A 15,078-nucleotide genomic window follows, 5' to 3' on the forward strand; every position below is an offset into this window, starting at 1 on the left:
TTGGTCGGCTCATACTCCCTCAGAGTAAGATTCCTTCCTGGCTGCTTCTAGCTGTCGGTGCTTGCCAGCAATCCTTGGCATTCCTTGGCTTAACACTGCATCACCTAAATCTTTGTCCTCACATGGACTTCTGCCCTCTCTCTTTTGTGCTTGTGTTGTGTCCTTTTAAGGATACCAGTGATTGGATTAGGGTTCACCATTATCCACTGTGACTTCATTTTAGCTTGATTTTATCTACAAAAACTGATTTCAAATAAGTTCACCTCCACAGGTACCACATATTAGGACTTGAACATATCTTTTGGGTAGATACAATTCTGTTCACTCCAAGTCCATATCTAATTTGGATTGCTGATGACAAGAAGGCAAAGATGACAATTAGAAATGACTAATTTCTGAGGTATTTAAAATTTCGTTTTTCTTTAAATAATTGTAATTTTTTCTTATTTTACTGTGTTCTCAAAATTGTTTTAGTTTATCTGAGGTACTTTATTTAAAAACTTAAGTAATATTAAAGTCACTTGTATTGGAACATAGTAAAGGTGGGGAATTTAGTTAGTACTTAAATGCATCAAAAGGAGATATGTCTGCTGAAATAGTAGGATTTTCTCTCATTCTTTTTTTTTTTTAACTTTTAAAAGTTTATTTTTATTGAAGTTTAGTTGATTTACAAGATTTTGGGTGTATCACAAGGTGATCTGGTTATGCATACACACTATATTTATAAAATATATATTTATTCTTTTTCAGGTTCTTTTCCACTATAGGTGATTAGAAGATATTGAATATTGTTCCCTGTGCTACATAGTAAGTCCTTGTTTATCTATTTTGTATGTAGTAGTGTGTATCTGTTAATCTCAAATTCCTAATGTATCTCATCCTCCACTTTGCCCTTTGGTAACTTAAGTTTGCTTTCTGTGTCTGTGTGTATGTTTCTGTTTCGTAAATAAATTCATTTGTATAACTTTTTTTAGATTTCACATATAAGTGATGTGATACGTGTCTTTATCTGATTTACTTGACTTAGTATGGTAATCTCTGGGTCCATCAGTGTTGTTAGAAATGGCATTATTTCATTCTTTCTTAACTTTCCATTGTGTGTGTATATATATACACATACACACCACATTTTCTTTATCTGTTCATTTGTCAGTGGTCATTTAGGTTGCTTGCATGTCTCGGCTATTGTAAATAGTGCTGCAGCAAACACTGGAGTGCATGTATCTTTTTGAATTAATTAAGAGTTTTCATCTTTTCTGGAAATGTGCCCAGGAGTGTGATTGGTGAGTTCTAAGGTAACTCTTTTTAGTTTTTTAAGAAACCTGCATACTGTTCTCCATAATGGGCTGCACCAGTTTACATTCCCAGCTACAGTGTAGAAGGGTTCTCTTTTCTCTACATGCTCTCCACTGTTGGTTGACTTTTTGATGATGGCCATTTTGCCTGATGTGAGGTGATAACTTATTGTAGTTTTGATTTGCTTTTCTCTAATAATTAGCAATGTGAACATCTCTTCACATGCCTATTGGCCATTGTATATCTTCTTTAGAGACGTGTTTATTTAGATAATATGTACATTTTTGATTGGGTTTTTTTGTTTGGCCCTCTGGTGGGCTGGGCAGTGTCTAGAGGTGAGTCCAGAGGCTTGGGCTCACTGTTCTCTAGGCAGCCTATGTGTGATGGGTGGGGCTGTGTCCCTGCACAGTTTGTTGTTTGACCTAAAGTCCACAGGCTATTGGATAGGTCTGATGGTCTTGGTGCTAATGAGATGTTAACTGTCAACAGCAAAAGTGTTCACCAGGCTGGATGTTCCCCAGCATGTCCATCAACAGTGTCTGTGCCCCCAGTGTGAGCCACAGCCACCCCTGCCTCTCCAGGAGGCTGTCCGAAACCAGCAGGTTGGTCTGGCCCAGGCTCCCATCAAATTGCTGCTTTTCCTCTGGGTCCCTGTGTGCTTAAGACTTTGTATGTGCCTTTTAGGAGTAAAGTCTCTATTTCCCCCAGTCCTACAGGGCTCTTGACTGTATGCCCTGTTCATTCTCCAAAGCCAGACGTTCAGGGAACTCATCTTCCCAGTGCCGGACTCCAGGCTGAGGAGTCTGATATGGGGCTCAGAATTGTCCTGTGTGAGAACTTCTACAGCCTAATTATTTCCCAGTTTGTGGGTCACCCACCTGGGGGGTATGGGATTTGATTATATTGTGAATCTGCCCCTCCTGCTCCTCTTGTGGTTCCTTCTTGATGTTTTTAGTTCTGGTAGCTTCCAGTCTTTTTCATCAGTGATTGTTCTGCAGATGTGATTTTGGTGTGCTCCTAAAAAGAGGTGAACTCAGGGTCTTTCTACTCTGCCATCGTGGCTGCGTTCTCATTTCATTTCTTTAAAAATGCATGATCTTTATAAAGCAAGCTCCTTTTTAAGGGGAAGGACATTGTTGAGACTGTTTCTCCAGAGATCAGAGTGTTTGCATTGTGGAGAATTTTAAAATACTTGGGAAAGCCAAAAGGAAGCAATTCTGAAGATTCTTTTTAGGAATACTTTAGGAGGTGAATGAACAATTATGAAACCCACCAATTATAATCAGAAGTAAATGATATATTATTTCACCTTGTAGCTGGGAAAGGTCACTGAGATGATATAGATAGAAGGCAAGAATTGTCCATACAGTGCCAAGAATAGTACAGACAACTGTTGTAAAAAGTGAATTAATAAGAAAAAAGAATGGCAGGGATTAGAATTAATGACGGCAGTGTTCTAGAATGCTCATTGAAATTTCTTGCAGTTAGCATAGAGATGTTTATCCCTGGTTTCTTGGCTTCTTGCTAGGCACATATAGTAGGCACTTAAATAGGAAGGGGAGAACCAGTGACAGAATCAAGAGATAGTACAGTTAGTGGAAAGAGTTGGTTTAAATCTCCCCACTGCCACATGATAGTTGCATGACTCTGGGCAAGTTATTTAACCTTTCTAGGTCTCAAGAATCCTCATTTGTAAAATGGGAATGTTATCCCATTTAGCCTGTCCCTTAGGGTTGAGCAGTCAACTGGTTTGAAACCAAACAGCAGCTAACTTGATAATACCTTCTCATATTGACATCCCTTCATTTCTTGTCTCATTTTCTTCATTTCTTTCTCTTCCTTTTTGACATTGCCGGGCCCCCAAAAGGAATAATGTATAACCCTTTGTTTTAGGCTTTGCTTTAAGGATTGTGAATTAGATAAGATTCTAAATATTCAAACTTTCTAAATTACTAGAACGAACATTTATCAAAGTATGGAAATCAGAATTCCTTTAGGAAACATTGAAAAAACAGTACTAACATAAAACAGGGACCACACAAGACAATATCTGTCTGTCCTATCACCAGATAATCTAAAGTCACTCAGATTAGATTTTAAAAACTCAAAACCTAAACTTATGCTGTATTTAAGTAAGTTTACTCAGCAATGTTAAAATAGAAGCATATCAGGCTAATAATAAGAAGGAAGACAGAAGTTACAGCTTTAACATTGGGGAAAGATTCAACACTTTGCAGTGAAAGAGGCAAAAGAAAGGCATGTTGTAGTGTTCAAGAATGTAATCCTTAGTGAAGATATCATAGTTATGAATATCTGTGCACCAGGTAGCATAATATTTAAATTCATTGAAAGAAGACTGAGAATTATATGAAATATTAAGAAATGCAGTAGTCTAGGGAGAAGTTAATTTATTCTTTTCAATACATGATGGCTCAGGTGGACAAAGGATAAATTTATGGAAGATGTAAATGCTAGAATTAATAGGAGATATAATTGATATATATCCAGTTCTATAGGTGAAAAGTTTTCCAGTGCATAAGGGACATTCATAAAAGTATCTGTTAAATCACAAAGGAAAGTAATTTCAAAAGTAAAAATAATATAGGCAACTTCTCTAATAACAATAAAAGTAGAAAATAAACTTGTGGGACAAGAGGAAAGGCTTGCAACCTAGAACCATAAAAAACAATATTGGAGATAGTTTCTTATAACTTAATTGTAAAATTCTAAACTACATTTACACATCATTTCAAAATACATGAATCAAAGTGAACAAAATCACAAAGACCACAGAACTACATCATCTACCATAATAGTTAGAAAATAAGCATGAAGAGAAAAATTAGATGGGATATGTAAGATTTGAACAACACAATTAACAAGCTTGGTTTAATGGATATACCTGTGTGTCTAACAACTTAAAAATTCACATTATTTTCAAGTCATATGGAACATTTATAAAATTGACCATATGCTAACCCTCAAAGCTACCCACAAGAAAATTTTTGTGGATCATTTTTGCCTATCATATTATTTGATCACAATGCAATTAAATTATAAATCATTAAAAAAATACAAGTTTAAAAAGCATATGTTGGGGAAATTTTTTTTGAAAAGGCATATCAAAACAGCTTATGGGTTGCAGAAGAAAAAATTAGAAAATATTTAGAAGTAAATTTAATGAAACAATGTGTATTAAAACTTGTGGAATTTAGTAAAACAGTTTAGAGGACAATTTATAGCCCATTAAGTTAGGAAAAGCAGGACTAGTATTATTGAGCCATGCATTTAATTTAAGTTATAAAAGAACAGAATAAAATTCAAAGTTGAAAGAGGGAAACAAGATAAAATCAGCATTAAAAGTAAAACAAACATATAGTTAAGAGGCTGAAGGCAACAATTTTTTTTTTTTTTTTTTTGGATTTGCAAAGGATTTTTTTTTAAATTTTTATTTTTACTTTATTTTACTTACAATACTGTATTGGTTTCAATTCTTTTAAAAAAATAATGGTCTTTTAAAGAAGAAAACTTTAAGGAGACGAGACAATATAGAAATGATGGAGATATTAAATTGTAAACAAATGGGAATTATAAATTACTTTGTGTCAGTACATATGAAAGTTTATGTGAAATGGCTTACAAAAATTAAAATCACCAAAAAATATTTAGTACCCTAAAGAATTTTATAATTCTAAGTAATTTGATTTAGTATTATAAAATCTAGGACCAAATGTTTTATGGGCATATCTGTGAGACATACCAAAAGCAAATACTTATTTTACACAGATTCTTTGTAGAGAACTAAAAATGAGGGAACGCTCAATTTATGAAGTTTGTTAACTATGCTGTTCAAGTCATATATTTTCCACTTTAGGTTTTTGTTATGATAAACACATAACATCGAATTTAAGTGTACAGTTTAGTGAGATTATATAGAAAAACCCTAGTGAGCTTTTTGGCCAACCCAGTACAGTCACATTGTTGGGGAACAGCTTTCTAGAACATATTCATCATGCAACACTGAAACTCTATACTCACTAATTTCCCTTCCTCCTTCCAACCAGTCCTTGGTAACTATCTTTCTATTATTTGACTACTTTAGGCACTTCATATGGTAGAGTCATACAATATTGTCCTTTTATGACTGGTTACTTCACTTAGCATAATGTCCTCAAGGTTCATGCAAGTTATAGTATGTGACAGAATTTCTTTCTTGGGCTGCACAGTATTCCATTGTAATACATTTTCTTTATCATTCATCTGTTCATGAATATTTGGATTGCTTCCACCTCTTGGCTATTTTGAATAATGCTGTGATGAACATGAGTGTACATCTGTCTCTTTAAATCCTGCTTTCATTTCTTTTCCATATATGCCCACAAATGGGATTAGTGAATTGTATGTTAATTCCATTTTTTGAGGAATCTATACTGTTTTCCATGATAGGCATACCATTTTACATTCTCATCAACAATGTGTGAGCATTCCAACTTCTCTGTATCTCACCAAAACTTATTTTCTGTTCTTCTGATAGTGGCCATCCTGATGGGTATGAAGGGATATCTCATGGTGATCATCTCTAATGATTAGTGATGTTGAACATTTTTTCACACATTTATTGGCCATTTGTAAAATTTTATTTGGAGAAATGTCTAATCAAGTCCTTCGCTTATTTTAAAATTGGTTTGTTTTCTATCATTGAGTTATAAAATTTCCTTACATTTTCTAGATATTAATCCCTTATCAAATACATGATTTGGAAATATTTTCTCTCACCCCATAGGTTGTGTTTTCACTGTGTTGTTTCTTGTGCCATGGAGTTCTAAAGTTTGATGGAGTCCCATTTATCTTTAATTTTATTGCCTGTGTTTTAGGTATCATATCCAAGAAATCACTGCTGAATTGAATGTCCTTAAGTTTTTCCCCTGTTTTCTTCTAGGAGCTTAATAGTTTTAGGTCTCACATTTAGGTCTTTAATCAAATGAGTTAATTTTTTATAAAGTATAAGGTAACTTTATACCTTTGCATATGAATATCTGGTTTTCCCAACATCATTTGTTGAACAGACTGTCCTCTACCCATTGCAGTCTCAGCACCTTTGTTGAAAATCATTTGGCCATGTATGCAAGAGTTTGTTTCTGGGCCCTCTATTCTTTTCTATTGGTCTGTATGCCTATCTTTATGCCAGTATTACTCTGTCTTAACTGTTGTTGCTTTGTAATATGTTTTGAAATCAAAAGACTGTGAGGCTTGCTAGCTGCCCCCCCCCCCTTTTTTTTTTTTAAGATTGTTCTGGTTATTCAGGGTCCTTTAAAATTCCATATGAATTTTACAGTTTTTCTTCTATTTCTATAAGAAGTGTCATTGAGAGTTTGATAGAGATTGCACTGAATCTGTTGGTCTCTTTGAGTAGTACGGACAGTTTAACATTATTGTCTTTCAGTCAGTGCATGTGGAATGTCTTTCCATTTTTCCCTTTCTTCTTTAATCTCTCCTAGCATTGTCTTTTAGCTTTCAGTGTATAAGTCTTTCACTTCCTTGGTTAATTTTTTTTCTAAGTACTTTATCCTTTCTAATGCTATAGGATGTGGGATTTTTTTTCCCTAAATTTTCGTTTTGATTTGGTCATTGTAGTGTATCAGAATGCAACTGATTTTTAAGTGTTGATTTTGCATCTTCAACTTTGCTGAATTTGTTAGTTCTAATGGGGAATTTTTTGTATGTGGAATCTTTATGGTTTTTTACATATAAGATCATATCATCTGCAAATAAATCATTTTAATTATATTTGTCCCTTTATTCTTTTCCAATTTGTATACCTTTTATTTCTTGTCTGGATTGCTCTGTTAGAATTTCCAGGACTGTGTTGAATAGAAGTAGTGAGAATGGACATCTTCACCTTGGTCCTGATCTTTAAGGAAAAGCTGTCAGTCTTTCCCTTGTTGAATTCCATGTTAGCTATGGGCTTTTCACATATGGCTTCTGTTATGTTGAGGTAGCTTTCTGTGAATACCTTGCTTGTTGAATGTTTTGATCATGAAAAGGTGTTGAATTTTGTTAAATTTTTTTCTGCATTGATTGAAATAATGGTGTGATTTTTGTCCTTGCCTTTGTTAATGTGCTGTATTACTTTGATTCTCCAAAATACAGAAAATATAAACTGACCAGTTATCACAGAAGAAATAAAATTGTCAAAGGACTACCACTCCCAAGACACCAAACCTACATGGTCTGATAGGTGAATTTTACTGAAGTATGAAAGTATTACTCACTAAGTTGTGTCTGACTCTTTGTGACCCCATGGGCTATAGCCCACCAGGCTCTTCTGTCCATGGAATTCTCCAGGCAAGAATACTGTAGTGGGTTGCCATTTCCTCCTCCAGAGGATCTTCCTGACCAAGGGATCGAATGCACATCTCCTACACTGCAGGCAGATTCTTTACCCTCTGAGCCACCAGGGAAGCCCAAATTTTACTTAAGTTTGCAGGGAAAAGGAATCTACAATGCTATTGCAACCTCTCCCTGACAGGAAAAAGAGAGAGAGAGAGAGCAAGCTTTGAAATGAATTTAATGAAGGAGCATAGTCTTGATACATATTAGTAGTGCCTAGTGGTTAAGCAAATAGATTCCAGCTATACTTTAAACCAGTCACTTTTGTGTCAGAGTTAACTGTCCACCACAGAATATAGCTGTAGCTGGAAATACAATTCCTGCTTAATAATTTTCTCAGCCTCCTTTCAGCTAGACTAATTCTCAACCATTGAAGGTGACTAGAAGTGACAATTCCCATTTCAAGACCAAGACTTGAAGTAGATGCCCCCTCCCTGTGGAAGCAGAAAAATGTTCCCCCAGAGATCCTAATTCCTGGAACCTATGGTGTTACATGGTAAAGGGGAATTAAATTGCTAATCAATTGACCTTAAAATTATCTTGGATAACCTGGATAGCAGACAGGTTCTGTGTAACCATAGGATCCTTAACAGTGGAAGAGGGGGAAGCTGAAGAGTCAGTATCGGTGATGTTACAAGAGAGACTCAACCAGCCCCTGCTGGCTTTAAAGACAGAGGGAGTCATGAGCCAGGGAGTGTGGGTACCCCCTAGAGGTTGGAAAAAGCAAGGAAACAGATTCCCCCCTAAAGCCTCCAAAGAAGTGAAGCCCTGCCAACACCTGGGTTTTAGCCCAAGGAGATCTATTTTGGACCTCAGCCCTGGAATTTTAAGAATTTAAATATGTGTTGGCTTAAGCCAGTTAAGTTTGTGGTAATTTACTATAGCAGCTATTGGAAGTTAATACTTGCTTCCACTTTTACTTTTTCGTCTCTTTCCAGGAAGGTGAAGTTAACAGTGAAACCTCGACGATGGTAGAGCCACAAGATGGAAGGATCAAGGGCCTGTGAATCACCAAGTAAAGTGAAGTCATCTGCTGGTTGAAAACACACACTTCAGACACTTACATGCAGAAGAAACCTCTGTTGTATTTGAATGATGACATTTGTTACAACTGTTCTGTTTCATTCCAGTGAGTACAACTCCCAGAGTCTTAGTTTTCTTATTTAAAAAAAAAAAAAAGGAAGGATATCAATATCTACCTCAGGAAAAAAAAAAAGGGAGGATATCAATAATAGCTACCTCAAATAGTTACTGTGAAAATTAAATAAGTTACTATAACTGAAGTGTTTAGAATGATTCCTGACACACAGTAAGTGTGGTATGTGTTAGTATTGTGTGCATGCATGCATACACACAAAATTTATAAGAATATTTTTTGTTTTGAATATCACAGCAAACATTCTAAACAAAAGATTGGCTAATTGCTAGGTAGAATTCAGCAAACACTGGAAGAAGAATATAGCATGGCCTTCAGTTCAGTTCAGTCATTCAGTCATGTCTGACTCTCTGCGACCCCATGAACTGCAGCACGCCAGGCCTCCCTGTCCATCACCAACTCCCGGAATTTACCCAAGATCATGTCCATTGAGTTAGTAATTCCATCCAACCATCTAATCCTCTGTCATCCCCTTCTCCTCTTGCCCTCAATCTTTCCCAGCGTCAGGATCTTTTCAGATGAGTCAGCTCTTCACATCAGGTGGCCAAAGTATTGGAGTTTCAGCTTCAACATCATTCCTTCCAGTGAACACTCAGGACTGATCTCCTTTAGGATGGACTGGTTGGAGCTCCTTGCAGTCCAAGGGACTCTCAAGAGTCTTCTCCAATACCACAGTTCAAAAGCATCAATTCTTCGGTGCTCAGCTTTCTTTATAGTCCAACTCTCACATCCATACATGCCACTGGAAAAACCATAGCCTTGACAAGACGGACCTTTGTTGACAAAGTAATGTCTCTGGTTTTGAATATGCTGTCTAGGTTGGTCATAACTTTCCTTCCAAGGAGTAAGTGTCTTTTAATTTCATGGCTGCAGTCACCATCTGCAGTGATTTTGGAGCCCCCAAAAATAAAGTCAGCCATTATTTCCACCACTAGTTCCCCATCTGTTTGCTATGAAGTGATGGGTCCAGATGCCATGATCTTCATTTTCTGAATGTTGAGTTTTAAGCCAACTTTTTCAACTCTCCTTTCACTTTCATCAAGAGGCTCTTTAGTTCTTCTTCACTGTCTGCCATAAGGATGGTGTCATCTGCATATCTGAGGTTATTGATATTTCTCCCAGCAGTCTTGATTCCAGCTTGTGCTTCTTCCAGCCCAGCGTTTCTCATGATGTACTCTGCATAGAAGTTAAATAAGCAGGGTGACAATACACAGCCTTGACGTACTCCTTTTCCTATTTGGAACCAGTCAGTTGTTCCATGTCCAGTTCTGACTATTGCTTCCTGACCTGCATATAGATTTCTCAAGAGGCAGGTCAGCATGGCCCTACAGTGGTTTATTTTAAAAATACCAAAAGTTCAGCATTAGGAAATGTTAATATGATTCACAATTAGCAGTGAATAGAAGGGAACTAGCAGCAGTAGTTCCTTTCTGACTCATAAGTTGGACTATTAGAAAAAGGCTCACTTTCTCATAAAAAGAAAAATTATTCCTAACTTATGACATTTGTTTAACAAATGGTTTTTTCAATAGTCCTATATTATTGAACACAGTACATTGCAAGAAGTAGCTCAGATGTTAAAATTCAGTTTGTTTATTATTGTTGTTGATTTTCTATCAAAGTTTGGGGTAGTGTTGAATTGAAATTGCCTAAATTCTGATTATGGATGATTTTTCTAGTATCAGAGTCCAATGCTTATGTTTTAATATTAATAGTAGCCCAAGACTAGAAATGTAGTATATAAACAAACATCTTTTACACAAGGTACTAATTAACTACAAATAGAAATTTTTCCATTAATATTTATTTAGTAGCTTTATATACAGTTGCTATGAGATTTACATGTACCACCATATAGAGGAGCTATTGATTCCTCCATACCAAAAATGTGTTTTTCATAATTGATGTCATAACAAAGTGAAACTCGTGTTTCTGAAAGGTTTAGCCCAGTCTAACATTTCTACCTTTGGTATGTTATAGGATAAAATGCTCTTTGGGCAGAGGGATTGTATCCTTGTTGTATACTCCTTGCTGACACTGGCTTTGTTAATGTGCTCTCCTGAGTTTTAGGCCTGGGAAGAGATTTTGGCTTGCTGAAATATTCTGCAACAGGTATTTTCGTCTGATTTCTTCTTATAAACAATGGAGGCTTGCCCTCTGAAATAGAAAAAGTCTCAATAAGACCATAATTGAGACATCCAAATATAGTAACTTCTGTCATATCTTAGTAGCAAATGACATACAAAAAAAAAATGAAGTTTAGGTGATTCAGATATACCCAAATTTCATAAAATTATTTATTCTCATCTTTATTACCACCTGCTCATCTTTAATGAGCTATTTGTACTACAACATGCAGGATATGTTCTTTCAGTTAGAATCAAACATTATTTTGGTGGGAACCATTTAGAGCTGGTGATGGGCAAAGGATGGGGCCAGTGAGAGAAAGGTGAAGTATCTACAGTCCTGACAGACAAAAAAAGCAGGCAAGCAGGTTAAAACAACTGCACTGATAAGGCCTTCCCAAGGCCTACATCCAAGCAGAAAGGAGGGTTTGGGGAGACACTGAATACCAGATTGGGAAAGGAGTACGTCAAGGCCGTATATTGTCACCTTGCTTACTTATATGCAGAGTACATCATGAAAAACGCTGGACTAGATGAAGCACAAGCTGGAATCAAGATTGCCGGGAGAAATATCAATAACCTCAGATATGCAGATGACACCACCCTTATGGCAGACAGTGAAGAAGAATTAAAGAGCCTCTTGATGAAAGTGAAAGAGGAGAGTGAAAAAGTTGGCTTAAAACTCAACATTCAGAAAACTAAGGTCATGGCATCTGGACCCATCACTTCATGGCAAATAGATGCGGAAACAGTGGTGGAAATAGTGGCTGACGTTATTTTGGGGGCTCCAAAATCACTGCAGATGGTGATTGCAGCCATGAAATTAAAAGACGTTTACTCCTTGGAAGAAAAGTTAGGACCAACCTAAACAGCTTATTAAAAAGCAGAGACATTACTTTGTCAACAAAGGTCCGTCTAGTCAAGGCTGTGGTTTTTCCAGTGGTCATGTATGGATGTGAGAGTTGGACTATAAAGAAAGCTGAGCACCAAAGAATTGATGCTTTTGAACTGTGGTGTTGGAGAAGACTCATGAGAGTCCCTTGGACTGCAGGGAGATCCACCAGTCCATCCTAGAGGAAATCACTCCTAAATATTCACTGGAAGTACTGAAGCTGAAACTCCAATACTTTGGCCACCTGATGTGAAAAGCTGACTCATTTGAAAAGACCATGACGCTGGGAAAGATTGAAGGCAAGAGAAGGGGACGACATAGGAAGAGATGGTTGGATGGCATCACCATCAATGGACGTGATCTCGGGTAAACTCTGGGATTTGGTGATGGACAGGGAGGCCTGGCATACTGCAGTTCATGGGGTTGCAAAGAATCGGACATGACTGAGCGACTGAACTGAATACCTATACCAAAGACTTTAAGGGGTATGATTTGGGTGGTTGTATATAAGTATCTAGACATGGTAAAATATATTTGAGACCTACAGATAAGACATGAATAATAGAAGTCATCACTGTCAGGATTTTATGGTCCTAGGGTAAAGAATTTGTTAGGAAGAGTCAGATACAATAGACTATCCTTGGAGTGTCAGAGTAAGCAAATGTTTTCTAATTTCTAAACTATACTTATTATTGCCTCATATTAGCAAATAGCACTTCTTTTGGGTTTGATTAACCCCAACAGAAACTGCTGGGGTCTAGAGTGACCTCTTGGATCTCTTAATAGATTGTTGTATCATTCCTGATGTAAGAGGGACTTCTTGTAAGACAATTTGAGGCTTGTAGACATGCTTCATAGCGGCTGCTCTGTAGTCACTGTTGCTTTGTTTGTTTTAAAGCTAGGAGTTGGCGGAACCCACAGGGATATTTCGATTGGGCTGTTTGGGACCAAACTAGGGCTTTCCACAATTCTTGATATGTCTTGGTCCTGACTGCAGGCTGGGGCTGGGCTTCTGACAGGGACACAAAGCTGCTGCTCTGCTGCTACTGTATTCAAGCTATGTCTGGGGCACATGTTGTGGCTGGTTGCCAAAATGTTACTGTTTTCTCTGGCTGACTTTGTTTCAAGTGAAGATCATTTAGTTCAATGACAGTTAAGCTGTGAAAAACCCAAACTGATATCACTGTTTTTTTTTGTTAGGTCAGTGCAGGTCTTCTCCAGTCACTGGATTGAAATGACCAAACCGAGTTCCTGCTGTCTTGCTTCTCAAATAGTGTGATGAGGCACTTTGCCTTTCAAAACAAAGTCGAAAACAGGTCAGATTTACCTCTACGAGAAATTCAGCAGGTGCTGTCCCTTAAGAGTAGCTGTAAATCACTATTGCATTATACTCCCTTTAAAACCATAGATCCATAATACCTGTGTCTCCCAACTAATTAGATACTTACTGGTTTTCTTATATCAATTCAGTAATTATCACAAACTGTACTTAACCTTTCAGTACTTCCTTATTTTCTTCAGATCCTTGACTTGACACTCTAAATCAATTGGAGAAACAAAATGAAATTCACAGATACAAATATTTTCTATAGACTGAACCATCATCATCAAGCTAAGAAATGTATGTTTCTTAAATAAACATCTCTGTTTTTTGATGCAGATAGCATTAAATGTACTTTCTGATGAAAAATTCTTCTGACTTGGAGTAAACATATGAACAGTACATCAGATATTACTCACTAGGGTAGAGAAATTGACCCTATCTCCCAGTCTCCAATGTAAAATTCTCCTCCATCTTAATGCTTTTTAAAGAGACATATTATTTGTTTTGAATATTTATCTTCCCCAAATTTAAGATTTACCCAACTTTTGCTTTTAAAGCAAAATTATTTTCTCTCCCAGCTTAAATAACTTCTTACCACATTCTTTCACTATGATGTTACACATAAATATGTATTTTCTTCTGTCATTAAAATTATAAGGCTTGAGAAAAGTTTCCTGAAATAATTCCTAATTCCCTAAATAGTTATTTTTCCCTCTAGTAGCCCCCAGGCATATGTCAGGGGAAATTAGTTTAAGCAATATATTTTAATCCTGCATTGTTCTAGACAGAAAAAGTGATACCTCTATGATATGCATTCTTGCAAAGTATACAGTAACAATGAAGTTTTGGTTTTCTTTATTACTTCTGTTTTCAGTAAACTGAGAACTACTACATTTTCTTAGATTTCTGGGTGGCTCGTCTGAGTGGAAAGGGAACTTTTCTCAAAAAGATAGATTGTTGAGTAAGGAAGACATGGCCTCTGCCAACATGCTCTAAATAGTAGAATTTAGAATGATTTCTTTCATTTTCATAAATGTAATATGAAAAAACAAGTACGTTGTCATTTACTGAATAAGGAGGACATTAAAACTTCAGCAATTTTAGTGTTTTGAAAGATAACCAAAAGGGAATTTAAAGTCTGTATGAACCACATGCCCCGTAACTGGCCATCAAGCCTGATTACCTCCTCTGTTGATGTCCTTCCCTAGAACTGGTTAGCACCTTTGATTTTGCTGATGAATTTGAGGGTGACTTAACTTTGGGTGGCCTCCCAGTCTCTGCTGCTGGTTCATCTGAGGTGTTTCTTCTGAGACGAGTTAACAAGTTTCTCTCAGCCAGTTCAGCATGAATCAAAGCTGAGACCCACTCCTTTTCTGATTTAAAAAAGAGAGGGGTCATGAAGGTTATACTTATCACGTTGGCTAGAAACACAGGATTAGTTCTTTTACCCAGCACTCCAGTGTGAAAGGTAGCCTGTTTCCTGGGTAGGCACCTTTGTGTGAGTTAAGGTTTGTGTAGAAAAGGTGTTTTACATTAACCTAGTTTCTCTCCACCTGTGATATAACAGACTACTCAGAATAGTTAACTTAATGGGGGTACTTGTCCCTGAGTGGCAGTGGAATAGATTTTAAATACTGAGTACAGAATCCAGCCTTACAGGCCACTGCCAGATAAAAACAAAGATACCTATAAAAAATACTAAGTACAGGATGAGCTCATGAAAATTAAAACTAATATTTTAAATAATAGTTATAAGCATCTCTGAAAAGATACATATCAAAGCATTACTAAAATGGTGTCTGTGATAATTTTATTTTTCTTCTTTTTTTTGGTCTGGCTCACCTTCTTTTTTTTTTTTTTTTTTTTGCCCAACAGTAAGCACTCATTATTTGTA

General features: G+C 36.5%; 1 protein-coding gene across 15 annotated transcripts in view; it reads right to left on the reverse strand.

Annotated features, from left to right (window-relative positions):
* Positions 1-10,626: 10,626 nt before the first annotated feature.
* The window catches only part of C6H4orf17 (chromosome 6 C4orf17 homolog), a 98,638-nt gene continuing 94,186 nt past the window's right edge, over positions 10,627-15,078 (reverse strand). For 14 of the 15 annotated variants that reach the window (XM_027970859.2, XM_042251214.1, XM_060416857.1 and 11 more), the window contains 3 exons: positions 14,368-14,557; positions 13,355-13,398; positions 10,627-10,999 (listed from right to left, as the gene is read on the reverse strand). In XM_027970859.2, coding sequence (XP_027826660.1) covers positions 10,803-10,999; positions 13,355-13,398; positions 14,368-14,557 — 431 coding nt within the window. In that variant the 3' untranslated portion in view covers positions 10,627-10,802. The remainder of the gene's footprint in view (positions 11,000-13,354; positions 13,399-14,367; positions 14,558-15,078) is intronic. The other variant, XM_042251217.2, reaches the window with a different exon arrangement.

The sequence above is a fragment of the Ovis aries genome, chromosome 6 (genome assembly GCF_016772045.2).
Source record: "Ovis aries strain OAR_USU_Benz2616 breed Rambouillet chromosome 6, ARS-UI_Ramb_v3.0, whole genome shotgun sequence".
Taxonomy (NCBI): domain Eukaryota; kingdom Metazoa; phylum Chordata; class Mammalia; order Artiodactyla; family Bovidae; genus Ovis; species Ovis aries.